Below are 26,754 nucleotides of genomic sequence, written 5' to 3' on the forward strand. Positions count from 1 at the left end.
TTTTGTGTAATGAAATGAATCATCTCTTTTTCTAGCCTACTTTTTTTTTTACAGTCTTTTGAAGCTTCGTTGCTTGTGGTAAAAATTCCTCTGCGGTGGGCTTATGCCATTCAAAAAGGAAATTGAGGTATTCGTGGGAGTACAAAGCCAAGTAACTCTGCAGGTACTTGATAGTTTCAATTACATTTGCAATCCCCCCCGCCCAAATCATAATTCTTCAATTAAACAACTCCCCTTGCAAACACACTCCCTATTTTTGCTAAATTACACATCCTGTAGTCATTACTGCATCCTGTACATGGTGTGTGCTTGAATGCACAATTTATTTATACTGTTAATGGGATAGTTTACCAAAAAATGAAAAATCTATTATCATTTACTCACCCTTATGTTGTTCCAAACCTGTATGCATTTCTTTCTTCTGCTGAACGCAAAAGACAACATTTTGATGCTGATAACCAAAGAGTTTTGGATCCCATTGACTTCCATTATATGGTAACCTAAACTGTTTAGACACACCAATATTCTTCCAAATATCTTCTTTGTCAGTGGGAACCAAACTGTTTTGTTATCAGCGTTCTTAAAAATATCTTCTTTTGTGTTCAAAAATTTTTTTGTTTTTGATATAACTACATTATTCTTTAAATCCCTTAATTATAATTAATACATATTTTTTTTGTTTTTTTTAAAAACAGTTTCCTTCTGTCTTTCAGTTCCTTCCCAGCTTTCACTGTATTCAGAAAAGCAGAAAAACCTTATTTCCCCCCATGTACTCCGAGCAGGGAACTGGCCCTTTGTCTGTCAGCCAGAGTTAAAAGACCTAAAGCGCAGCGAGAGTCCGTCAAGTACGAGCTGTAACCTGCCGTGACACCTGATGAGTGATGTAAATTGACATTCCCTCTTTGGAGTGCCTCAGCCGGGGCTGAAAGTGCATCTCAGCACTGCTGAGACCCCAGGGAAGAGAGCCCCCATTCCTCCGGCATCCGATCCAATTAACTGCGCCACGCTCTGGCTGTTTGTCTCACATTTCCATGTTAATACAGCCAGGAAAGTCTGTGTTTAGTCAGCAAATCTGTGCTGCTGCATAATACCAGAGACTCCACTATCTCTAAATTAACTGATAATGCATAAACTGACTTTAGACCATGAGCAGAATCCAAGATTTATTTTCCCCTGCAGAACGGCAGATCATATAAGAATATAACAGTGATGAATGAGAGGCAGAGACTCACTGAACCTTGCGTTCCTTCACCCGCTCTGTCCCCTGTGCCCTGTCACAGCCTTTCACCCCAAGAGCAGCGAGTGTGTGCTTACTTCCTCTTTCATCTCTGTGAGCCCCGCTGCTCCAGTCAGAGCTAATCAGAAAAACAAGACGACTCAAAAGCATGGCAATTCTACTTCATACTGTGAGCGTTCTTCTCTAGCACCTGTCCTGCATTTCTCTCTCTCTCTCTTTGGCCAATGTTCTTTTCTATTCCATAGCAGAGTGTTTAACACTTGTAGATGTCTGATTTATTTCTTTTTTAATGGTAAGCAATAGGAAAAAACCAGACAATGGCATATGACATACGGTTCATTACTTAACAGGTCCTCTGGTGATAAAGCTTCATTTGCATTTCTTCACTTGGGTCATTTGCGAGCTTCAACATCAATTCATTCAGAGCCAGGGTTGGACAAAATTCTGAACTGCTAAATTAATGAGTATGAATTTAAATTGGCCCAAAATCACTATCTATCTATCATTAGTTAGTTTGTTCATTGTATCATTCGTTCTGTCTTTCTTTCTATATATCCTGTCTTCTATCATTCTGTCTATCGTTTTTTGTTCTATCTGTTGTTCTGTTGTTGTTTTGTTCTACAGTTCTATCTATCTATATTCATTCTACTTCCTAACATTCATATCTGCTACCTCAATTCAAATTTATTCTAATTGAGTTATTGAATTGGAATTTAAAAGACGTCAATTCAGTTATATTTTGAATGGCTATTAATGAGTGGCATGATTGTCTTGGACCTCCATGTGAAGAGTTATGTACAGTAATACATTGTGTGAACTGTCCAGTAATCAGAAGGTATGTGTGTTGAAAGGTCTGTATTTTGTATGTTATTTTACAGTACATTGCTTGACTTGGCACAAATTTTGGCAATGCTGTAGCATAGCACTTTCGCTTAATAGAGTTTAGTGCTTATGAAGGGGCCTTAAGTGTCTTGTTCTGAATGCTGTCCTCTTCGCCTCTGGCAGCGTTTGAATAAAGTATTAGCACGTGAAGACACAGCGCATCCATTCTTCCTGTTAAATATTGTACGTAATTAGCAAACGTGCTCGCACATAAATAGGGTCTAAATGCTCTTTTGAGACATGTATTTGACCTTATTTGTGTTGTTTACAAGAAAACGCCATCAAATGCTGTAACTTTCTAATAAAATAACTTTCTAATACATTTTCGCACAACTTAATTGTTCTTAATTCTGGTTCTCTTCAGATGATATCAGATCATAGCAGGACACACACACACACACACACACACACGTGTATGTATATATATATATATATATATATATATGAAATCAATTATGTATGATTTTGTATCTACATGCTCACATTAAAAATCTTTCTATTTGTCTATCGTTCTGTCTACTGTTCTATAATTATATTTTTCTGTCATTAAATCATCTGTATATCTATCATTCTATGGTTCTATTTATCTATCGTTCTATGGTCCTGTCGTCCTATCTACAAGGTATTTTGATACAAAATCATACTGGATTGATCATAAGGTTTTACATGTAACATTCTGCCATAATCTGATATCAGATTTTTATACACTTCCTTTTAAAGTTCTTAAATATTGTATGTTAATAACATTACATTTTTTTGTTTTAGCCTTCTCTGTTTTCAGACCTGAAGTTTCTGCTGAGCACTCAAGGTAATTCAGATGACAAGTGGTGATGGGAGACTCTGAGAATTGTTTTTACCTGTAGGCCGAGTTGAAATGCACTGTTTCACTGTGTCCGATTATTATTTTTACCGTTTTGTATAAAAATGTGCATCTTGCTTAAACAGTCTTAAGATATTTTTAGAGAAAGCATAAACATCCTTACTTAATGTCAGCTGGCTTAGTAATTACCTTGTGCTTCGATTAATCATTTCCTGCTTGCAAAGTCTCTATGTCCGTCTTTCAATGTATGTTCTCTCTCTAGACAGTGGCTTCAAAGAGTCGTACTGACAGACTCTTCCCCCAGCGTTTGACTGACCCCCCCAGAGAGAAAAAGAAAGAGACAGATAGAGCAAGAGCGGGATGCAGTATTATATCTGTGATTGCCTCTCTGTGTGGGCTTCCTGTGTGCCGTACTCTCCTGCCCTGAGTCTAATGCTGTGTGGCAGCGCTCATGCTCTCCTGTCCAAACGAATCCGTCAGACCTCTGACACACTCGCACAGCAACCAGTTACTCCCTGCCTCCAGTGAGCCGCAGACCCCGGGCGGCACGCTTACACGCGTGTCATGTGCTCTCTGATATCGCGCACACAGGCTGCCATGCTCTTCACGTATCAGTTATTTCAAATTAACGTAACTCCTCATGTCTGCCGTTTTCAAGGATTTGAGCCACTGCATTTTGGTCGTAGCCTGACACGGGTTCACTGGTTACCATGTACTCCGAGCCTCTGCTTTCTGATTGGCTGCGTAGGTGATGACCAGAATAAAATATGTCATCTGTTCCATCTATAGATGACACTTTGTCCAGATCTGTAATCCTAATTGCTTTAATGAAGGGAAGAACCTTGTGGAATTCAGATCTGAGGGTAATTAAACAGAAACCTAATAAAAGAACAGCCGCCTTTGGCTTGTAAGGAAAAATAATTACAGCTTTCAAATGACAGCTTTCAAATGACAGCCATGTCACCCTGAGAGTTTGCTAAAGTCTTTTAATCAGACTGAGGCTGATGGTCATCTGAAAATGACATGATTTCCACACCAAAAGTCTTAGGATCTGTCAGGGAGTTAGTGATTAGTGAGGAACACAAACTCCCAGTGTGAACACCCCTATATCTGATGAAACTGGTCAACTAGTCATTTTTTTCATGGTTGAGTAACATCGTGTCTTCACTGTATGTGACAGTTGTTGCATCTGTTGCGCTGCAACAGCGAAAGCCTGTCTACATTGGACAATACAAAACGACCATTGCAGATCATTTGAACTTTGTGTCAGAACATCATAAATAGAATGAGGCATAGGATTACTGTTGGGGATTTGTCGTGTCGCACCGCGATGCATCCACTGTAGACATCATCAATGATTACAATGTGTTCTATAGTATTTTTTCGTGCTCCGCTGCACTGCTCGCATCCGGTGTTGACACGGCGTAAGGTTATCTTGCGGTTTATACACAAGCCTAGTGTGGAAACCAGCACCTCAGTATCATGTACTAGAGACCAGGAACTGTTGGAGTGTAATTGAGTGTTAAAATATTTTCATGTTGCACCATTTGAGTATTTATTGCCCTTATTGTCACCATTCATGAATGTCCATTATTTGCACATAGAGTACCATTTAGAGGTTTCGGGTCAGCAAGAAAACTTCTTTAAATGTATTTTATTCAGCAAGAACACATTCAATTGTTCAAAAGAAGACAGCAAAGACATTATGTCACAAAATATTTATATTTCAAAAAGTTTCCACAAAAATATTAAGCAGCATGACTGTTTATAGTCTGGAGTAATGGTTACTGAAAATTTTGTTTTGCCATAAATTGGAATAAATTACATTTGAAAATATACTTTTAAAGTAGAAGTAATTTTAGCTTGTAATAATATTTCACAATATTACTGTTTGTACTGTATTTTTGATCAATGCAAATCCAGCATTTCTCTACACTATTTAGCATATTTCAGGATAATTTATTTAGTGGAAATATGGTTTATTTCCCTTTGACAGTTACGTGGGGAAAGTTTTATTTTTATTTATTTATTTTTTTTCAAAACACTTATGGGATCAATAGAATCTCATGTCAAATTATGCAACTGCACATTGCTTTACAAAGAGCTACTGCCGTAAATGATTTTTCACACACACACACACACACACACACACACACACACACACACACACGCACACACACACACACACACAAACAAAAGAACATTTTACCATTATTTTCTCACCATCATGTTGTTCAAAACCTGTAGTCTTTCTTCTGTGGAACGAATTTGTATGAAACTACTAATCAAGCCCTAGAACCAGCATATGCTGGTGATAATTCATGCTGCTGTCTCACTGCTCACCTGTCACAGGTGTAGAGAAACAAATCCCAGGTCACCCTACACCTAAAGTAATGTTCATTTCATGAAGTCTCACTGCTTGCAGGAAATCAAATGAAGCTGGTTTGTGAGTGAACTCCAGGGATCAGATTTGGTCACCCCAAATCAATCCATTCCCTCACACGTCCAGAATCTTCCAGATATGACATGACATGCAGGAAAATGAACAATATGTGCTGGTTTAGACCTAAAAATGGCACATGACTGATGGATGATCTCCATTCCCCCCACTTCTAAGATTACCTCAATAATACTTGAGGAAAGGAATCATTTAGCTTCCCTCAGAACTGTCAGCTGACACTACCCTAGATAAATCATTCCATTCACCCATGACTCTTTGAGTTATTCAGAAAATGGTTATGGGGCCTTGAAGATTCTGTTTCTGTTTCTTTTGTGTAACGCTTTTAGTACGTGCTTCTCTGGGACTCATTTTAAAGGTATTTAATGTGTAAACATAGGTTTTTTAATAGTGGCCAAGGACATTCTGTATGTCCCTGTCTTATCTCCATTTCTCTCATCCATCTGTTTGTGGTATTCTTGTATTTGCTGAACAAGAACTCTCACCTTCACCCCGTTGACTGTTTTGTGAAGTTAATTAAATCGTGTTTTTTAAGAACATTCATGCACACAGTGCTCCAGTCAATCCAGTTTCACCCCTGACCACTCCAAACAACCGTGACATTAACCTGACTATTAATAATCTGTCATCAAAAGTTTATAATCCTGAGCAAACACTCCTGATATTTCACATCAGGTACCTTGAGAGAGTCTCGATCATGTTTTTGAGGACTCAAAGGCTTTGAGAAAGCAAGTAAATTAGTTTTTTTGCTTTTTTCTGAACTTGTGACACCAGTAAGCAGTGTTGAATGAAGTAACCAGGTAAAACTACAGATTTCTTTATGGAAATTTATTCAAGTATAAGTTAAAGTTGCTCGCATGGAAAATACAAATTAACATTATTAAAGTAACTGTTATTATTTTGACAGTGACATTTTTATGTAGTTTTACATAGTTTTTAATGAAAATGCCATTTAATTTGACTCATATTTTATTAATTTGAATTTTTTGTTTTGTTTTAGTCTACTAAATATAAGATTTTAGTTGACTAAATCTACAGTAATGTGTTTAGTTACAGTTAAAGGTACAATGTGTAAGATATTTGCAGTAAAATATCCAAAAACCACTAGGCTAGTGTTATATATTTTGTCCAGCTGATTACTAACAATATCTCTAATGTTTTCAACTACTTGAAAAATCATGAGAAAATTCCCATTCTAAACAGTGACACGGGCAGTGCAGTCGCCTGTCAATGACGTTAGTTACCCTTTGTTACCGCCTTTACTGACGTAGAAACCACATGACAACAGTGTCGTGGACAAATGCGGAAGTAGCTTCACGACAAACTTCAACTAGAAAGAGATGCCGATCTCGCTTGTGTTTTACTTGACAGGTGAGTTGTTTTGATTCATATCTTTAAAGAAAACGTATGCTATTATAACGATAAAAAAGATTAGTATTATGGGGCATACACGCCAAACGCGGGGCATTGCGTCTCTAGACCCGCACGAGGATGCGTCTGATCCATAGTCTGATCCCGTCTTTGCATTGACTGTGTATGTAATCTACTTGCGCAAATCGTTGAACTCGCGTTTGCTATGTATGCCCAAATATTGTGGTTAAATGGCCGTCAGCAGTTGGGTAGAAGACAACAAATCCCATCATTCCACGCTCCTTCTTAGCGTAATCAAACCATGCGATTGTTATTGTTTTGGTAGTGCGCCCTCTCGTGGCAGGTCATACAACCTTTAATGCATTTATTAAGCATTCCTCTAAAATTTCCAAACTCATTTTATATTCCTGGATAAAACAAGTGGTTGGGATGGGGGTTGGATCCAGGTTGAAAACCAGACCGATTTCAGTTCTCTTTCATGTTGTCACACCTTTTTCCAAATGTATCCATATGACTGCTTTTCTCTTACTCTAAGACAATGACATTTTTTAATGTTTTATGAGATGTGCAGCAAGTGTATCCTACCTTATATCCCTCCGGATATCAGTTCAAATGTTCGCATCTGACCTCCCAACCACACAGGAGATTCAATTTGACTGGATCTCTTCCCAAATCATCCCTCCCTAACATTTTTGTCTCATTTTTATTTGTTCACGAAAATGTCAACAGATTTTCATCATAGTTTTTGTCATTCAAAAAAGTTTTATAAATAATGACACAGCTGAGTGTATTGATTTAATATGCATTATACAGAGGCAAGATGAAAAGAAAATGCCATCTAAAGTTTTATGAAAACAAAGGGGTTGAAATTGGGCACAACACGGGTTCCGGCTGGTCGACCAGTGCATCTCTAATATCCACATGTTTACATAAAAAAACAAGCTTTTTGTCTTTTTCATCTCAATTTTTTCTATTACTATTACACCGGCCCCATCCGAGATTAGATTCTTGGGAAGACGGGAGAGTTTTGTCACATGTGTTCTCGCACCCAACTTCACAATCATATTGCACACATTCACAGTTAATTACTTTAGCCTAAAGTGTAATTACCTTGATAAAACAGAGATTCAAATGTACACTAATAGCGTCTTCAATGTAGATCCACAGTCGAGATCTGTTATGCACTGTTTGTCGTGCTGGTGCTTCTCGAGTTTATTCAGATTTGTGATTTGCAAAACGAAACCTTTATACCTCTTCACAAACCAGTTTGGCATGTTCAAAGGAACTGAATTGAATCAAAAGATTCATTCACAAGCTGTATATCACTATGACCAATCAGCAAAGATTGATTTCTGATTTTATGCACTTTGCAGTCGCAAATGAATCAAAAGTAAAATATAAATATCCAAAAATAACTTTAGTACCATAACAAAGTATTTGCACTTTGTTTCTGTAAACCATGCCATCAATATATGTTGTCCTTTGCCACGTGTGCATGCCAGGTTTCAAGACATATAAAAAAGAAATTACAATAAATAAAAAATATTTTATGAATTAAAAATCAATGTAAAATTTTCCAGTATGCTGCTTTTGGACTGACTTTATTTTTGCATATATACTAAGTATATTTCTTAATATATTCAAATATTAAAATAGTAATATATTCTGTATTTTAATTTTACTATTAATATAACACTCCAAAATACAGCTTTGCCCCTGACACTACAAACAGCTGTAACATTAACCTGACTATTAATAATCCGTCATTTAAGTCCATAATCCTGAGGAAATACTCCTGATATTTCATATTAGGCACTTTGAGAGATTGTCAGTCATGTTTCCTGAGGACTTGAGGGCCTTTGGAAAGCATGTCAATGAATTTTGTGCTTTTCTTCTCTCTGTGTATTGAAAGATTACCCATAGTCCAAAGCTTTCCCCTTCAAGTGGTTGATTGACATGTGGAGAGACTGTTCAGCACAACGGCTGGCCCCTTTCTGACACTCCATTTAGTCCATTTAAAACACTCTTGAGAGCTAATCTGATATCATAACCCTTATGTTTCCTGCATGTATTGTCAGTTCAGGCCATGCTGAAGTGGCCGTAGTTTCCTTTTGACTTGTTTCTGATGCCATTCAGGGTGAAGAAGCCCTGGGAGAGAAGACTTAAATTGCCACAATTGTGAGTGTACAGTATATGTACAGTGTACAGAAGATTTAGTGCTATGTTTACATTTAGAGGTCATTTATGGACTAAGTCTTTTTGCAATGGCTTAAAGAGTTTGTTTACTCAATGAATTTGAACATGTAATTTTTTTTGCTCATCCATCAGTACAAGACGTTTTTTGTTTTTTTTTGTTTTTGTGAAGCACAAAATAAAAGTCTAGCAGATTGTCCTTGGGTTTCCTTTTCCATACAACAGTAGAGAGTGGGGATGGATGCTGTTAAGCTTGAAAAATGAAAGAGAAATGTTTATGGCTTGTATAGCTGCATTTTAAAGTATTCTAAGGTCATGTAACATTGTGTGGAGAATTTAAGCTGTTGTTGGTTTATTAAGTTAATAGTGAGAATTGTCACCTTAATTGTCACCTTAGCTCATGCTTTCACTTAATCAAAAATGATTGGTCATGCAAAATGTGAAAACCTACTGTACAGTATTCTGCATGATATACAACCATTGTATGTTTAAATGCACATACGCTACCATTCAAAGGTTTGGACTCAAGTAAGATTTTTAACAATGTTTTTAATCAAGTCTTTCACCAAGACTGCCTACCTACAGTAATATTGGGAAATATTATTACAACTCAAAATAACTGATTACTATTTAAATGTATTTTAAATTGTAATTTATTTCTTTGATGGTGCTGAATTTTTCAGCAGCTATTTCTCCAGTATCACATGATCCTTCAGAAATTATTCTAATGCTGATGTGGTGCTCATTTTTTATGAAATATATAAAATATATTTCATAATATGGAAAATATTTGTATTTTATATTATGAAGTTTTATTTATACAATAAAAATGTATTTTATTTTATTTTAAGTATTTATTTGAAAGACATAAGCTCGACAGACATAAGCCTCTTTTGGTGTATGGAAAAAAACGTAATATTTGGTTTCCTTTTGTTTTTCATAGCAGGAGGAAAGTCAAACTGAAGTAGGAGCTGATGCAGTTACAGTTTTAAAGTTGCATTTTAATGGTGATTTGGTTGTGGTCTGTGAATGGTAGCAATATATATAAAATATTGAAAACTTGTCTGGAAAACAAATGTTTTACCTCTACCGGAAATTAAATTAATCTAGCAATTTTACAGCAGTTTCACAGTGTTCATGTATTAAAGTGCCAGTTAAGTTTTAGCATGCAGTCTGTGTGGATTTGATATGGCTCAAGCCTGAAATTTCATTAAACGCATCACGAAGACGTAATATTTTAACAACACAATTAGTTAATAACACACATGCAGCAAACAGTTGTCTGGCTTTTAATCTGTCACATCTGATTCTTCTCCTCCTGCCAGTTAGTCCATTACTCAGATCCAAGTTTTTTTTCCCCTTGTGTTTGTAAATCTTGGAACGACTCCAGTCAAATCTTCCAGCAGATTTCTGAATCGGTAAAGCCAAAAACAGCCTCAGTAACACATTGGTGACGGAGCAGGACTAGCATTAACTAAGACTACATTGACAGATCGTGACATATGTTCAGCTACAACATGCCAAGAACTGATCAATGTCTTTAAAAATCATCCAGCAGCTATAGGGCTACAGAAAACCTGCTGCTCAACATCCCATGAGCTTTGCAAGGCCAATGTTTGACATTGAGAAATGAAACCGGCTGGAAAAAAAAAAAAACCTTTGCCCCTTTTTTTGCCAAGTTATTTCCAACTCAATATAAAGAAAAAGTGAAAGTGTCTTGTGCGGTGTGCGTAGTCTGCTGTGATTAACGGCTTTTCTTTAACCTGAGAGTGGAAGAGATTGTGTGTCTGACAGGATTCACTATGACGTGATTGCTGGCCCATTGAGTTTCAACTAATCACAGAAATGTGTGTTTCTAATTTGACTTGATGGCAATTGGAGGCTGTTCTGAGCCGTAATTTCGGTGCCATCTCTCTTTCTTTCCCTCTAAATCATCTGCTATTATTCCACACACATCAGACACATACAGCATACATACACGCACACACATAGTAAAATTTTCACAAAAAAGACACACACAAGCTTGCACAAACAACATTGAATTCCACAGACACCTGCATAACCTAAAATCAGGTGTGTGCTGGGCTTCATTGATTTGTTTGGCAGCAGAGCTCTACTCACAGGCCAACTGAACAAAACATTTTTTTATTTATTGGTAAATTTTCCTTTTTTAATTGCACAGTTAATTAATGTGTAATTAAATAGTGATTTAATTCTCATATTTATTTTTCGTACGTATGATTGCATGTTAAAACAATGGTAACTTGTTGTTTAAAAGGCCTGGCTCATAAGAGTCACTTATTTGTGAATGCAGAAACACTGGTTGAACTATGTGGTTTTTGATTCACACACAAAAAAACCTGTTTGCAAATCTGACTACATTGTTTGCACTGTTATTTGATTATCTAAATGAACTCGTTTGTAAGAATGATATGGTTCTGAATTGGACCAAACTGTGGTCATTACAGTTGCACTGTAATGTTTTGGATTCACACACACACACACAAACACAAATAGTAATTTGCTCATAAGAGTCTTTTGTTTGTGAATCAGACTAAACTTGTTGCACTGTATGGTTTTGAGTCACTAAAAAGAGCTGATTCATAATAGTCATTTGTTTGTGAATTGGACTATACTGATTGCACTGATTGATTTTTGATTGACAAAAACTTTTTCACAGTGTTTTTTACAGTGTTGTCTGATTCGCTAAAAAGAACCAGTTCATAAGAGTCATTTGTTTCTAAATCTTTTTTCCCCTCAGATTTTTGATTATCTGCACAGGTACTTCAGCCACTTTATTATCCCCATCTATCAAAAATATATCTGTGAATTTTTTCCCATTCATTGTATTTTTTACAGTCTATTAAATAGCTTCTGACTGTTACATTAAAGCTGTTAAAATCATCTTTTGATTTTAATCATATAAACGCAGGGAAGTCGTGGCCTAATGGTTAGAGAGTCGGACTCCCAATTGAAAGGTTGTGAGTTCGAGTCCCGGGCCGGCAGGAATTGTGGGTGGGGGGAGTGCATGTACAGTTCTCTCTCTACCTTCAATACCACGACTTAGGTGCCCTTGAGCAAGGCATCGAACCCCCAACTGCTCCCCGGGCACCGCAGCATAAATGGCTGCCCACTGCTCCGGGTGTGTGCTCACAGTGTGTGTGTGTGTGTGTTTACTGCTCTGTGTGTGTGCACTTCGGATGGGTTAAATGCAGTGCACAAATTCTGAGTATGGGTCACTTTCACATTCACTTCACTTTCGCAGTTAGCAATACCAATAGTATATTAATATTTATCAAATAAGTATATTTGTATTTTATATTTTATATCAAATGAGCTACTGTACACAGTCTATATTAGTGGTAATTTTAAAATGATATACGGAATGTTAACGTGTTAATGAAAAATGTTAATGAAAGATTTCACCAGCTATCTCAGATAAGTGAGGGCTTGTTAATAGAAATGTTTTTATGAATCTCTTTCTGAATTCCAGCAGCAGAAAACCACCTCGCTCTCTCTCTTTCTCAGTATCTGTCCGTGAGGAATGCCGCTCCATCTGTAAATGCACAACTCAAAGTTTATTCCCAAACATTATTTGTAAGCGTGCTTTGATTGTGACCCACTCAGACGCTGTTGTATTAATTCTTTCTGACTTTCTCCCTGAGCCTTTTGCTGTCACAGGAAGCTGACAGGGCACCTGAGTGTTGTTTCAGAGAAAGAAGCTTTTTCGAGTCGTGAGATAAAACGAGGCACAATCCCACGTTGTTTTCGCGACGGGTGGTCTCTGTTCCCACATTGTCGAGGATTGTTTATTGAGGGTTAAGGCAGGGCCGCTGCCAAGCTCGGTCTGTCAGAGACAAGAGAGCGGTCTGGTTATGACACAGTCTGTCGCATGTGCGTCGCCTTGGGAGGGGCGCGTGACTGCAGCTCAAATGCTACTTCTGACATTTCCATTAGACACAGGGTTATGGATCTGCCCGAGCCAGGTGGGTACAGAAGAGCCATGGCAGTGTCACAGCCTGTCTGTTTTAGCTGCGAGGGACACATTACTTAACCTGCCACAGTAGCCCCGTTGACATTTTAGATGAGTCTCAAAAAACAGAGCACTCAAGGAGTTCATTTCACCGCCATTGTTTTAATTTCCTTTTCCATTATGGATAATGAAGACACAGCATCTCCTGAACTGCTTGGAGGTTTGTCGGTATATGTTTGTGAGCAATAGTTACCATAAGTAGGGTTTCCCTGAGTCTCCACTAGTGGTCTCACTTCCCCATAGGCACCTCACCGTAGGCACTACAATACCCACAAAGCCTTGTTCCTTCATCACAGTAATTGCTCTCCTGTTAATTGCATTCAGGTGTCTTCACTTGTTAGTCATTATACTCCCTATATTAACCAGTCCTTTTCTGTTTGTCTGCATGGAGTCCTTTCTTTCCGTCACCCAGTTTCCTCGCCTTCCGAGTTCCTCGTCTTCCGAGTTCCTGTTCCCGTTCCTGTTTATTTATTTGTTTGGATGGATTTTTGGTTTTGACCTCTGCATGTTGGATTCTGAGTTGGATTACCCAAATAAACCCACACTGCGTTTGGATCTCTCGTCTCCTGCGTTTCACTGGGTCTCCGATCGTAACAATCGCAAAGTCCTGGTGGTTTGTAAGGGAACTGCAGGCGGTTCATGAGTTGATGAGGAGATAATTAAATGGTACATAATCCCGCACATAAAAAGCGATCATGGCCAAATTGTACTAATTAGTTCCCTCATTTTAGTAAATTGTCGCCACGAATTAAGAATTGTTTCCTCGTTTTAGTCATTGTAATCAGGTAAATTTCTTTAGCAGTGAATGGGAGACTACCAGAAATCAGTTTTTTCTGATTTTGATTCTAAAAAAGGTCCCATAAAAAAGGGTAAATGACTGGCAGCTACGGCTGCCAAACAAAAAATTTAAAATGAAAGTAAAATATCATAATTGAAACAAACTTTTCTGTATAACCTTCAATGAAAAATTCTGTAAAATTATTGTTTTTGGACTTTATTTTAAATTATGATATTTTACATAACCGTTTTTATTTGGCAGCCATAGCTGCCAGTCATTTTCCATTTTTTACAGTGTATAGTTGGATATCTACGATGTTGAAATGTCATCACAGTCTTAAAAAAAAGGTTCCATTCATTCCCTTGTTTTGAATAAATCGTGGCTAAAAATGAATAATTTTGCCCCTCAGTTTAGCTAGACCTTGGCCACAAATTATTTGTTCTTCCATTTTAGTAAAGAGTGGTTTGTTGTACTAATTACTTCCCTTGTTTTAGTTTGATCATGGCCACAAATTAAGAATTCATTCCCTTGCTTTAGTATATTGTGGACACATTCTAACTCTTCCCATCATGTCCACAAATTAAGAATTTGTTCCTTCGTTTAAGTAAAGCGTGGACACATTGTGTTAAATTGTTCTCTAATTGTAATTAAATCAAAATGAGGGAACTAGTACAACGTGGCCACGATTTTGTGTGAACCTGTGTTCATGCACACTATCTAATGGAGTATACTTTGAAAGGCTGTGTGTTTGGCTGTGCACATACGATAAAAATACACATCTGAACTGAAGTATACATTTGCCTTAAGGGGTCCAGCTGACAAAAAAAAAGGAGGTTCCCTAACAAGTAGTCACACTTTCCGGGTATAAAAACCTCAAACATCTCTACCATAATAAAAGCATGCTGTTCCAGCCAGGTGTTGATAGGCACAGGGGCATTAGTCATTAAAAGGTCAGGCTGTCAGTTCAAGACTACACTGTAATCTTCCCCGACTCGACCTTTAGACCGTAGATTAGCTCCATTAGTTCTGTTGGAGTGATGTAGCAGTGAGCAAACTGTCACTGCGGTAATTCACCAGATCCAAGATCCTCCTCTGGAAGTAATTCACTATGACTCGCTCTTCCTAAGTGGCATGCCGGCAGGTGGGGACGTCAGATACATTGCAACTCGGATCACATGCTACAACGGACGCGCGTGGGTTCCCGAGGCAAAATATGCACCTAAGTTCATACATATCATATCGGAACACTGCCCAGTGTGATGAGTTGAGGCTGCACTGTGCCTTTCTGTTTTCCCCAGAGCCGCACAACATAGAAAGCCATGTGCTAATGCAATATGAGGGCTGAGATGTCAGACAGTGAGTAATTGCCGACATAAAGGTGCTTTGAGAAATTGCTTAGGAGTAGGTGCCGTGCCATACAAGGGAGGTCTACTGGAAATACACAAGCTGCTTAAAGGTGAGGCCATTCCTCAGAGTTTGTGGTCCCAGGTTCCCACAGTAATTAGCAGTGTTGGAGCTTGGTCTGCCCTGCCTGTGCAGGACCAGGGCCCAAATGCTGGTGCTAATGAGAAAGGAGTGTTTTTCCATCAGATTGGCTTTACGGCAATGTTAAAACTGCAATTATCGCTTGTCATCAGAGTGTGTGACAATTACCAGCCTTTGCTCTGCCCTAAAAAGCAATTTGCGAGCGAAAGTCTGGCAAACTCCTTCTGGATACTAACACATCCTCATCTCTGTACTTTTCATCTATTTAAAGAAAAAAATCAGCTTTCGAGGCTGCGTTTTAAATTTGCTCTCTTTCTACATGAGTGTGGATGTGTCCTTGTGGCTGCCTTAGAGTTCTGTGAGTGAATGTGGAGCCGGTGGTGAAGGGGGCAGAAACCTGTGAAGCTCTTTGAGTGTCAGGCAGCAGGATTATTGCCCCGGGCATCCCCACAGGCCAGAGGGGTTGGCTGAATCAGGCAGGAGTGCAGGAGGTCTTGAGTTTACATTCAGCAGTACTTTCATCATTCACAGGAGCAGCTGGAGCTCCTTGAGATGCCAGTGCAGCCAAACAAAACCACCGGGCTGGTTCTTAGCGTTTCTGGTGAGACTGTATGAACACACATGGTAAACCTTCCAACGAAAAAAAAAAAAAAACACTTTCAATTCAAATAAAGATGATATAAATGTCACAAACACACAATCATTGAGTGGAATGACTCAATTGGCTAGTGGTTTGCTTTGTGATTTGCATATGTGAACGCTTCACAAATTACCATAATGTTGCAGATTACAATTTGTAATTTAGACCCTGCTCTAGTTGTGCACTCTTTGATGTTCGTATTCACCTGTTTTGATCTCATCTATCGGAAGAGCAGTCAAATTCAGAAATCAGTGTTCTTGTTAAACTGAAATTCTCGACAGAAGTTGGTTTCCATCAACTATTTACAAAATAGGGCCTAACATTGCTAAATTTATTCTCGTATTTATTTAATGGTCATTTAATGGCCGGTGAAAGGTGCTTAATCTCAAGAGGTCAAATTAAATGGAAATATACATTAAATTAACATCAAATATAATAAAGTTTAAAAAAAAAAAAAAATTTTCTAATTGGATAAAATCGGGTAATATTTTCGTATTTATTCATTTATGTATTTATTTAATGGTCAGAGCATGTTGGTGGTTAATCTAAGAAGGTCATACTGTATGAAAGTAATTTAATTAAATTGTATATGAGCAGCTTTACTTTCTGTTCATCATATACAGTATGGAATGTGCAGTTTTTCTAGCAATAAACATTAAATAATCTTCAAAAACTAATAAAATTTAAATGTATACGGATAACAGTATTTTGAGTAATGGACACAGTCTATATCCCTTTTAATTAAAATCAAATATTCTTTCTTTATAATATTCATTATTTTTCCTTTTAATCATGTTAGTGATAGGATTGAATTGTTATGCTTGAGGAATGTACAGTAATGTCTACAATTTGTGCAAAAATTATGAGATTTATTTACCTTTCCACTATTGTGTTAACAGGTTCAAAGTTGTTTTAAAATGTAAGGAATATATTGTTTAATGCAAAGTGTGGCTCACAGAATAACTATTACTTTCATGATTATTGTGTGATTTTATTTATTATATTCTAGAATTCTAGACTCTAGAGACTCTAAAAATCACCTTTTTTTATTCAATATGTAGCTACCATAATGCACCACAGGCATTTGTCCTTTAGAACAGTATTTCATGTTTATATATGTGGAGCATTTCTCAGCATGTTGGTGTAACCAGGCTTTAGATTGGTCTTTTAAATGACTCTGGGAGAGTTTTGGAGAGAAGTGAATTAAGCAGCATGACAGAATTGATGATCTTCACAACACAACTTAACATTGTTATTTTTTTTATTGATGGATTATTAGTCTTTCTGTGTTGGTGCACATCAAAAAATTTGAGTATATTAACTGACCCCTTGAGGCATATTTAATTGAAAAACAACAAAAAACCTTTTATGAATTATAGTTACTGATTATTATGAACATTCAGTCATCCTACCTACAAGGCCATGATTAGTCTCAGCCAGGCAAAAAGATCAAGCATCTCTGGCCTCATTATTCTTTGTGTCCTTTTAAGTCTCCACATTGCGCTAAAGGGTCTGTAATCACTTTGAAGTACAGGTTTAGTTAAATAAGCTCTAAGCTTCTTCAACAATCATGAAAACACATTATGAAGATCAATAAATACTGCGCAGATTCATGTTTATTTCATTGGGCAAATCCAAGACATGCAACACAGATTTCTGCAGTATTCAGGCCTAGGGAGTAGAACTTCTCGAGTGTTTGAATTTTATGGCAGAAAGATTCAGACCATGTCCATCGTTTGAAAAGCAGAGAGGTCTGGGTGGAATTGGAAGCCCTCTGATTTCTCTTGGCTAACAGCTCGGTTTTGAATTTGTGAGTTTTGAAGACTCCGTTGAAAAATCAATCCAGAAATCAAAGTCATTCATGTTCCACTTCTGTCGTGCACGATGTCTTTTGCTTAGAGTGGTGAGGGCCAGGCCAGCTAAACCTATTTTCTGATACAAGAGAGCTCTTGCTCCTCGAAAACAAGTATAATTTTGCACACTATTTTTTTAAACTACACCCAATCTTTCAAGGCCTTCTTTACCGGAACAAGTTCAAGTCTTATTTTTGACTGCAGCTGTGTGAAACTGATGCTTTAGTATGATGCTTTCATGTTTATGTATATATGTGTGTGTGTGTGTTCGCCATGATTTTGCTAAGTAAGACATGTTTCTGGATCAACATCTTTTGATGATCCTGGATCAACATTACTGTCCAAAAATACAGACTTAACCCAATCCCAATCCTAAACCTAACCCTACCCATAATTTATTCCTAAAATCAGAGGGAAATGATAGCTGATTAACAAGGGTTATTCCTCAATTCTGATTGGTTGATTGGAATGATGTTCCAGGATCAAAATGGATGCTCACCATATGCTCACGCCCACTATATATGTGTGTGTGTGTGTGTGTGTGTGTGTGTTTGTGTGTGTGTGTGCTCTTGTTTTTGTGACATATCAGGACACAACTTTGTATGATGACATGGGTATGACACAGGTATTACAAGTAGAGGGTGACTTATGAGGACATAACTCATGTCCCCATTTTTCAAAACGCTTATAAACCATACAGAATGAGTTTTTTGAGAAAGTAAAAAAGAATACAGTAAAAACAGTAATATTATGAAATATTATTGCAATATATATTTTTATATTATTTAAAAATGTTATTTATTTATGTGATGGCAAAGCTGAAATCAGTTTTTTTTTTTTACTTTAAGCTGCAAAACCTGAGCACCTTTCAGTATATTAGAATGATTTCTGAAGGATCATATGCCATTGGAAACTTGAGTAATGGCTGCTGAAAATTAAGCATTACCACCATAGAAATAAATTAATTTTTAAAATATTTTTATATAGAAAACAGTACTTTTACATTTTACAGTATTCCTATTTTTACTGTATTTTTGATCAAATAAATGCTGCCTTGGTGAACTTTTTTTTTTTTTACATTATTCCCATTTTATGAGCCATTTTAACAAAACAGTTTTTTGGGGGGGCCGAGAAGAAAACAGTTTGTAACAATTCCATTGCAAGCTACATTAATCTGGCACCTGTTTCTGTTCCTGAAGTAGCTGCTCACTTCGCTCATCTCACATTGATGAAAGGCACAGGAATGTTCAAAGAATAACAATAAAGTAATCTTGTTTTTTTTTTTTTTTGGCTTTTGACCAATTTCACCATACTGTTGGAGGCTTATGACATGCAATTTCTAAACACCTCTGAAGCGTTGTGGTAAAGTAGTCCTTTGATAACAAGACAACAGAGCCGCTTGCACAAAAGGATTCTCCATTTCTCTCTCTCTCTCTCTCTCTCTCTCTCTCTGTCTGACTGTCTTTCTCTCTGGAGGTGGTAAGGATGCTAGAGGGCCGTTTTTTTAATGAGCTGTAGCATCAGCAGCACTCAGGCATAAATTGCTGACACTGTTTACTGCAGGCGTTTCGCTCCTCTCAGCTGACCCTTTAGCTTCCACAGCCACAGTTAAATAAAGCTGCTTCTGCTCTTCCACAGGTAAGAGATTCAGACAGCATCTAAATCCACCTCATAAAGTCCAAATTAGTCCACTGATCCAATTCGTTGAGGATGAGCTTAAAAGACAATTGTAAATGAAATATATTTCAAAACTGACTATATTTACTTCCACAGTAAATGTCTCATCTTGCTGTGCACAATTCGTAAGCACTCATTATTCTTAATATAAATGTACTGGGCTGAGTTTCCCAAAAGCTTCGTAAGCCTAAGAAGTTCGTAAAAACGATCGTACGACTGATCTTAATATTACGATCTGTTCCCCAAAAGCATCATAACTTAAGTAGCACTTGGAAATCATCGTAGATCTACGGGTGCTCTGGAGTTATTGTAAAGCCCTAAGTGCATCGTAAGAAGACAATCGGCAGATTACACCTTTAACTTGAATCAAGTGCTATGTGAATCTAATATAAGGATTTAATTGTGCTTTATTGTAGACTTTATGAGTCGTTTTCATTATTTATTTTTTATTAATTTATAAATGAAATAATAAAAAAGAGCAGAAAATAGAAATACACATTCAAATTAAATGACTGAACAACAACAACAACAACAACAACAACAACAAAAAAAAGAATAAAATAATTAATTTAGGAAATGCTTCAAAGACTGGGGGGAAAAATATGTCAATGACTTGCTGAGGTGCACGACAACCACGTATTGGACCTGGAAATAACGTCTCTCTCTCTCTCTCTCTCTCTCTCTCTCTCGCTCTCTCTCTCTCTCTCTCTCTCTCTCTCTCTCTCTCTCTATATATATATATATATATATATACTGTATATAAATAAATACATTTAAATAAATTCATGCATTTAGCAGATGCTTTTATCCAAAGCGACTTACAGTGCATTTTTTACCTATATTATATATAAATACAGTATATAAAGTATATTATATATTATTATGTAAAGTATATTATTATAGACTATAATATAATATAATATTGTATTGTATTATAGTTATTATATCCAAATTGTCTGTCTGGAACACAGCATTAGGTTAACGTCAATAAACGATCGTTTACTACAATTAAGAGCCATTCTATAAGGCGACATTTCAGCACTTGACAAACGGATAGCGACTCCTAAGTAGCACTTAAAGCACAGCTACGTGCAACTGTGTTAAGTGCATTTTTGGGAAACACAAGTGAAACAATAACGAACAATCATAAAATTACTCGTAGAAAACGCTCTTAAGCTCTAAGATCAATCGTTATCGGGAAACCCGGCCCTGTATGGTACTATATGTATAACATAGATTATTATTCAAAAGCTTAGGCTAACTATGATTTTTCCATGTTTTTATACAAGGTTTTTTATGCTCACCAAAGCTGTGTTTATTTGATCAAGAAACATTTCTTATTAATCAAAACAGATGTTACAGATCCCAAATTATATAGAATAATAATTAATAAATAAAAAAACCTTGCTCTTACTGTGCACAATTTACCATCACTTGATATTGTAGTTATTAATATTATTTTGTATATATATATATATATATATATATATATTACTATGTAACTATACCACAAGAAAACTGACTGGCTGTGCACTATGGGAAAAAGAAGCCACTTCACTTCTACAAGGCAGACAATTCATACTTCTTGAAATGATAAAATGGGAAATCAATTTCATGCATAGCTCCTAAGATTTCACATTGGTATATATGTTGGAGTATTACTACAAGCTTGAGTGCTTACCAGATAAACAGTGTTTTTTTTTCAGGTAACTTTTACGGTAGGTTTCAAAAGGGCAGTAATACAACAAACCCAATCAATCTTCCATGTTGATCTTGTAAATAACTTCCCTGTTCTTGTTTTCGCTCTCATTCTTGCTTCATTTCTTTTCTTTGAAAGCGTTCAATGCCCTGCCTGCGTGCTGTTTCTCTCTCCCTTTGTTGCGCTCAGAATTGACGTCTTCTGGGAGTGATATTTAAATGTATGTCCAGGAAATGGAACCGCAGGAATCCAATAACAGAATTCATTTGTCTAGATTTGACTTGGGGTGCTTTGCCCACTGCATTGGGATGCGCCAAACCTCTGAATGTAATGATTGGATTTATTTATCTATTTGTGGCTCTCGTTAGAGGTGTCCATGGATCCTCGAGCCCCTGCTGTGGATATTGGTCTGCTTTCCTGAAACACAACTGCAGGGTCTCGTAAACATGCCTTGGATGGAGATACTGAGGTGTATGTTTATAGTTTTACATCTCTTTGTCCTATGAAGAAGATGATTCATCAAAATGTGTATAAAATGCCCTTAGATTCGGCCAGTCAAAAGTCCAGTTACATTAAGGTCATGCATTACAAAAGCACTGAATTAATTGCATTTGCTCAAAGTGACTGACCTTTGGCACGCATGTAGACTCTCTTTTTTTAAACACAGTTGAAGTATAATGTGAACAACCTCACATCTTTAGAAAAATCCTTTGCAAAAGCATTCCCTTTTAATGGTTTGATTAGTCGGAGTCCAACACAAAAGCTCTGAAGGCAGTGCTGTTCATTAGTTGTGAGTTTCTATACACTATGTGGGAGAGTCTGGGCAACATCTTTGTAAAAGCGTTCACATATTCAGACAGGACGGCATGAGGAACAATTCTAAATGCTAGAAGTTATTACAGATGCACAGTATTTACATTCCTACTCATCTCTACTATAAACTTTTAATGAAGTTTGCAAGTTTTCCTGAACTTTGAATGGATTTATTACTTTGTTGCTGGAGAACTGTCTGTGACATTTCATCATTGTGCACTCTCAGTTTCATAAGTATTTGTAATGCCAGGGCAACTCTGAAGATCACTCAAAAACATTGAGTAGTGTGGGAATCGCAGGCTGTTCTTCTTATGGCTCCCACCCCATCGTTCATTGACGTAATAGCTCATAAAAATGTGCTCATGACTTACTCTCCATCATTTGTAAACATTTACGGTCTGAAGGGCATTTTTAGCAGAATGTTTACACAGCTCTTTTCAATATAGTAAAAGTGAATAGGACAGAGGTGGTAGAGCGCTGTCAAAATATCAACATAAAAGCAGTCAATACAAGCTCTCATATCTCTTTTGTACTTGCTCAAACCTGATCAGTCTTCATGCGCCAGATTTGAATAAACATAAATGAGGTTTGACGGCTGTGGTTGAGGGAAATAAGTTGTGAATGATGACTCTTGTTGGAATTTCTCATATAAAGCTATCATATTGCTTCAGAAGACTTTTTTCGTTTCTGAAACTTGAAAAAAATGAAACTGCCTAATATCTATATTTTGTGTTTGGTGGTAGAGAGATTATACAGATCAAGAACGCCACTAGACTTTTGAGTTTGAGTTCTTGTGGAACTAGTGGAATACATATATATTAAATACAATATATATATATATATATATATATATATATATATATGGATTTGTGTCATTACATTGATGTTTTTGAAAAGTCACCCAGGGTTTGCTTATGTGATCAAAAATACAAGAAAAACAGTATTATGTGTAATAACACTGCACCTAAAAATAACTGTTTATATATATATAATATGCTTAATGTAATTTATTCCTGTGATTTCAAAGCTAAATTTTCAGCATCATTACTCCAGTCTTCATGACCCTTCAGACATCATTCTAATATGCTGATAAGATAATGTGCTCAAAAACATTTCTTATTATCATCAAATTTGAAAACAGCTGTGTTACAATTCTTTGATGAATAGCAAGTTCAAAAGAACAGCATTTATTTGTAATCGTTTGTAACATTATAATTGTCTTTACTGTCACTTTAGAACTATTTAATGCATCCAAGCGTTCATTTCTTAAAAATTAATAAATAAAATTCTGACCCCAAACTACCATCACCATATAACCAAACTCACTTTTCATTAAGAACATTTGCAACGTGATACTATACTATCCATAGCCACCTTTATTTTGAAGCTCTATGTGAACAATAAGAAATTGGTGGCAAAACCTTTAAAAACAAATGCGAAAAAATCAAATTACACATAAAAACTCCATTAAGTCTAGGGTCTAGAGGTAAAATCCTGTGGGTTATGCTATAAACACCCTTAAATACAGTATATTCAGCATGGATAGGCGAACAAAAGAAGTCCATTTTAAAGCTAAGACCAAGTGTGAGTATTGGTGTTAACTTCAAACAGCAAAATTAGATGACAGCATACAGAGAGAAAAATATGCTTGGCATCTCAGCTGTGTAAAAGCAACATCCCACAGAAATCCTGCCACATCAGTGGAAGTCCAAGCACTATTTATGAAAGATGCACCACACAGAGCTTCACTTTATTGAATTTAAGACAAAAATCGACCAAAGTGGTCTCAGGAGATGCACAAGGCTCCTCCGTTTCTCTGGTGTGTCAACTGTTTTCATATTAAAAAAAAAAAAAGGTGAGGGAAAGCGACTGTTGAAAGGACGAGATGTTTATTTCTCTGAGGATCTTCTGTGAATATGTTCTCAGAGAAATACATATTCCCTTTCTATTGATGCTCTTATCCGCTTTCCGGAACGGCAAAAAATAACTCGGTCTGTCTCACTCTGCAATTTAATGTGAAGGGTAACACGTACTTTTCACCTCCCGTATTGAAGACTACTTACCTTCAGGGCACTTTTTCATTTGCACCTCATTCTATTAGACTTCAAGGTGAACAGCTGTCTGCGAGCGGCCGTTCCGGAGCACCACTGAGCCTGTCATCTGGCACTGACGCAGTTTGTCGTTTGGAAAGTTATTTTGCCTGCTAAGCTGAGTTTGCGTGAGTGAAAGTAGAGTTTGAGGAGCTTCGGGCTGCGAGCCACGAGCTGATTTATGGTGCAGATGCTGCAGTCTTGTGGATCTCAGCAGTGTCATGTTCAGCTTTCCTAACTGTGAGGCATCTACTCATAGTTCTGTGTGTCACTGCACTTTATTAAGGATTCCAGTGACATAAAGTTTAAATTTATAGATTTATTCTTCAAAGTGAGTTTTGGAAGTTGGAGTAGATTTACTAGAGCCATAATAGCGATCCTCAAGTAAAAGACTGTTTTTTTGGAAATCTTCTGGCAGGGGCAGCCAGCTCTGACAAATTGTATTTGATGTTTTAGAATTGTGGCCTCCCTTGTTCATTCTTTCGCTCTCTCCTTTCTGTTTTAGGAAGCTCTGTTGTGTTTATCCAGCAGCCCCATGATCTGGTGGTCGTAGCTGGGCAGCCCGTGACCCTGCCGTGCTCCATAACTGGATACCATGGCATGGTGCTGTGGGTCAAAGACGGTCTCGCTCTGGGCGTCAACCGAGACATGTCAGGTAAGAGCTTTTGCTGCAGTCTGTCTCATATTCTAACCTGTGGTGAAATATCTCGGCCTCTCATGGCTAGTTTTTGTTCACCAGTTGCTTGCATATACGATTGACCACATGTGCAAAGTTGGTTGATTACGTAATGGCAGTTGATTTATAATTTACTCTAATTACATAATTGCAATTTATGTGTAGAAAGTATAAGAAAGTACAGTCAATGCTTATCAAGTCTACATTTAAACAGTTATAAAATCTTTTCTCTTCTAATGCTTATCATTGTAGAACTTGACCTTCATATTTTCCGAGAGATTAAGTATTTAGAACTTGAAATGAAAACAATGTCTGAAAAGAAAATAATTCATTTGCACTACCATTCAAAGGTAACTAAGTTAACTAAAACTAATACCATAAAATAAAAACGAATAAAAATAACAAAAACTCAGCAACTTGACTAAAACTACAGTAATTCAATATATTAATAAAAAATATAATAGTGTCTCAGTAATACTAAAATAACATTTAAAAAAAATCAGTGAAAGGGGGTAGAATTATGAAATATTATTACGTTTTTTAAATAACAGTTTTCTAATTTTGTATACTTTAAAATGTAGTTTATTCCTGTGATGCTAAAGCTGAATTTTTAGCATCATTACTCCAGTCTTCAGTGTCTCATGATCCTTCAGAAATCATTCTAATATGCTGATTCGGAGCTTAAGAACCATTTCTTCTTATCATTATTATCAATGTTGAAAACAGTTCATATTTTTGTGGAAACTTTGATACACTTTTCCAGGATACTTTGATGAATAAAGAATTTATTTATAGTATTTATTTGAAAAACAAAACTTTTGTAACATGATAAATGTTTTTACTGTCAAGTTTGATCAATTTAATGCATCTTAGCTGAATCAAAGTAAAAATGTCTTTGATTCTTACTGATTTTGTCATACAAACATAGTTTTTCATTTGTTCTGCATGCACTTCTTTTGCCTCGCTTTAAAAAAACAAAACAAAACATCTCAATAGGTTTGAGACACCAGATCAGCGCCTATATGCGTTTATATGTTTGTCTTCCTGTAACGATTAGTAAAGAAGCAGGTTGCCGCTCTTAACCCTGGGCCATGCATGATTTATGGCCAGCATTGCACATTTTAACCTGAGTTTTTTTTCACATTTGCTTTTTTGGCTTCCCATATAAAAACACAAAATGATGAGATGATAATCATGGGGAAAAAATAACTGAATAAAATCTAATATGTGACGGTATGCTGTGATACCAATTATACTCACTACAAGGGGCGATACCAAAAATGTTATTTTGGGAAAAATGATTCCTATATAAGTAACCCTTTCAAATGATTAGAATTACTCTGAAATGGAAGAATTTACCTTTTATTTGACAGGAACAACTATAAGGTTGGAGGCACAAAAAATCAGTGGGATACACAACACAAATCTTAACTGTGTAAAATATTAATACAGTGAACCCAGTGAACACCATGAAAGTACTGAAAGTACTTTGCATGTGTGCATGCAAAATGTTATATTTAAAAATGATCTTATGACCAAGTTCATTTCCACCATTTTTAATATTGACATTCATATATAAAGGCTTGATTGCTTTGCAGTGTAAGTTACAGTTAGACTGAAACCAAAGTCAAGACATTGGCTGCTCAAAACATCCGCGCGTCTCTGCCAGATCTGTTTTTGTCATTACAGAGACATTGAATGCCTTAGACATTTCTTTGTCTTGTCTTTTCTCCAGTTAGACACTTTAATACAAGGACAACAGCCCATTCTGTCAGTTTGTGAATGCTTCCCCTGACATTCTCTTACCCTAGCAGCCTTGCAGCTTTTTTCCACCACTAACTTTTCCTGATTGTTGTGAAGGTTTTTCTGTTTGTTTCAGAAAGTGCCTATTAAAAGTACTGTCAGACTGAGCAAAGCAAAGCAACAAACGAGAATTAATTGCATTTCCATCATTAATTAAGGCAAACACTTCATCATCCACAGAACCCCAGAGAGACGCGCCGCAAGTGCAGCTGTTTAACATTCACATGACAAGGTTTACAAATTAAT

General features: G+C 36.7%; 1 protein-coding gene across 1 annotated transcript in view; it reads left to right on the forward strand.

Moving 5' to 3' along the window:
- LOC132132602 (kin of IRRE-like protein 3) overlaps positions 1–26,754 on the forward strand; it is a 137,080-nt gene that overhangs the window by 58,129 nt on the left and 52,197 nt on the right. The window contains exon 2 of the mRNA XM_059545041.1: positions 24,535–24,684. Coding sequence (XP_059401024.1) covers positions 24,535–24,684 — 150 coding nt within the window. The remainder of the gene's footprint in view (positions 1–24,534; positions 24,685–26,754) is intronic.

This window comes from Carassius carassius, chromosome 49, assembly GCF_963082965.1.
Source record: "Carassius carassius chromosome 49, fCarCar2.1, whole genome shotgun sequence".
Lineage (NCBI taxonomy): Eukaryota > Metazoa > Chordata > Actinopteri > Cypriniformes > Cyprinidae > Carassius > Carassius carassius.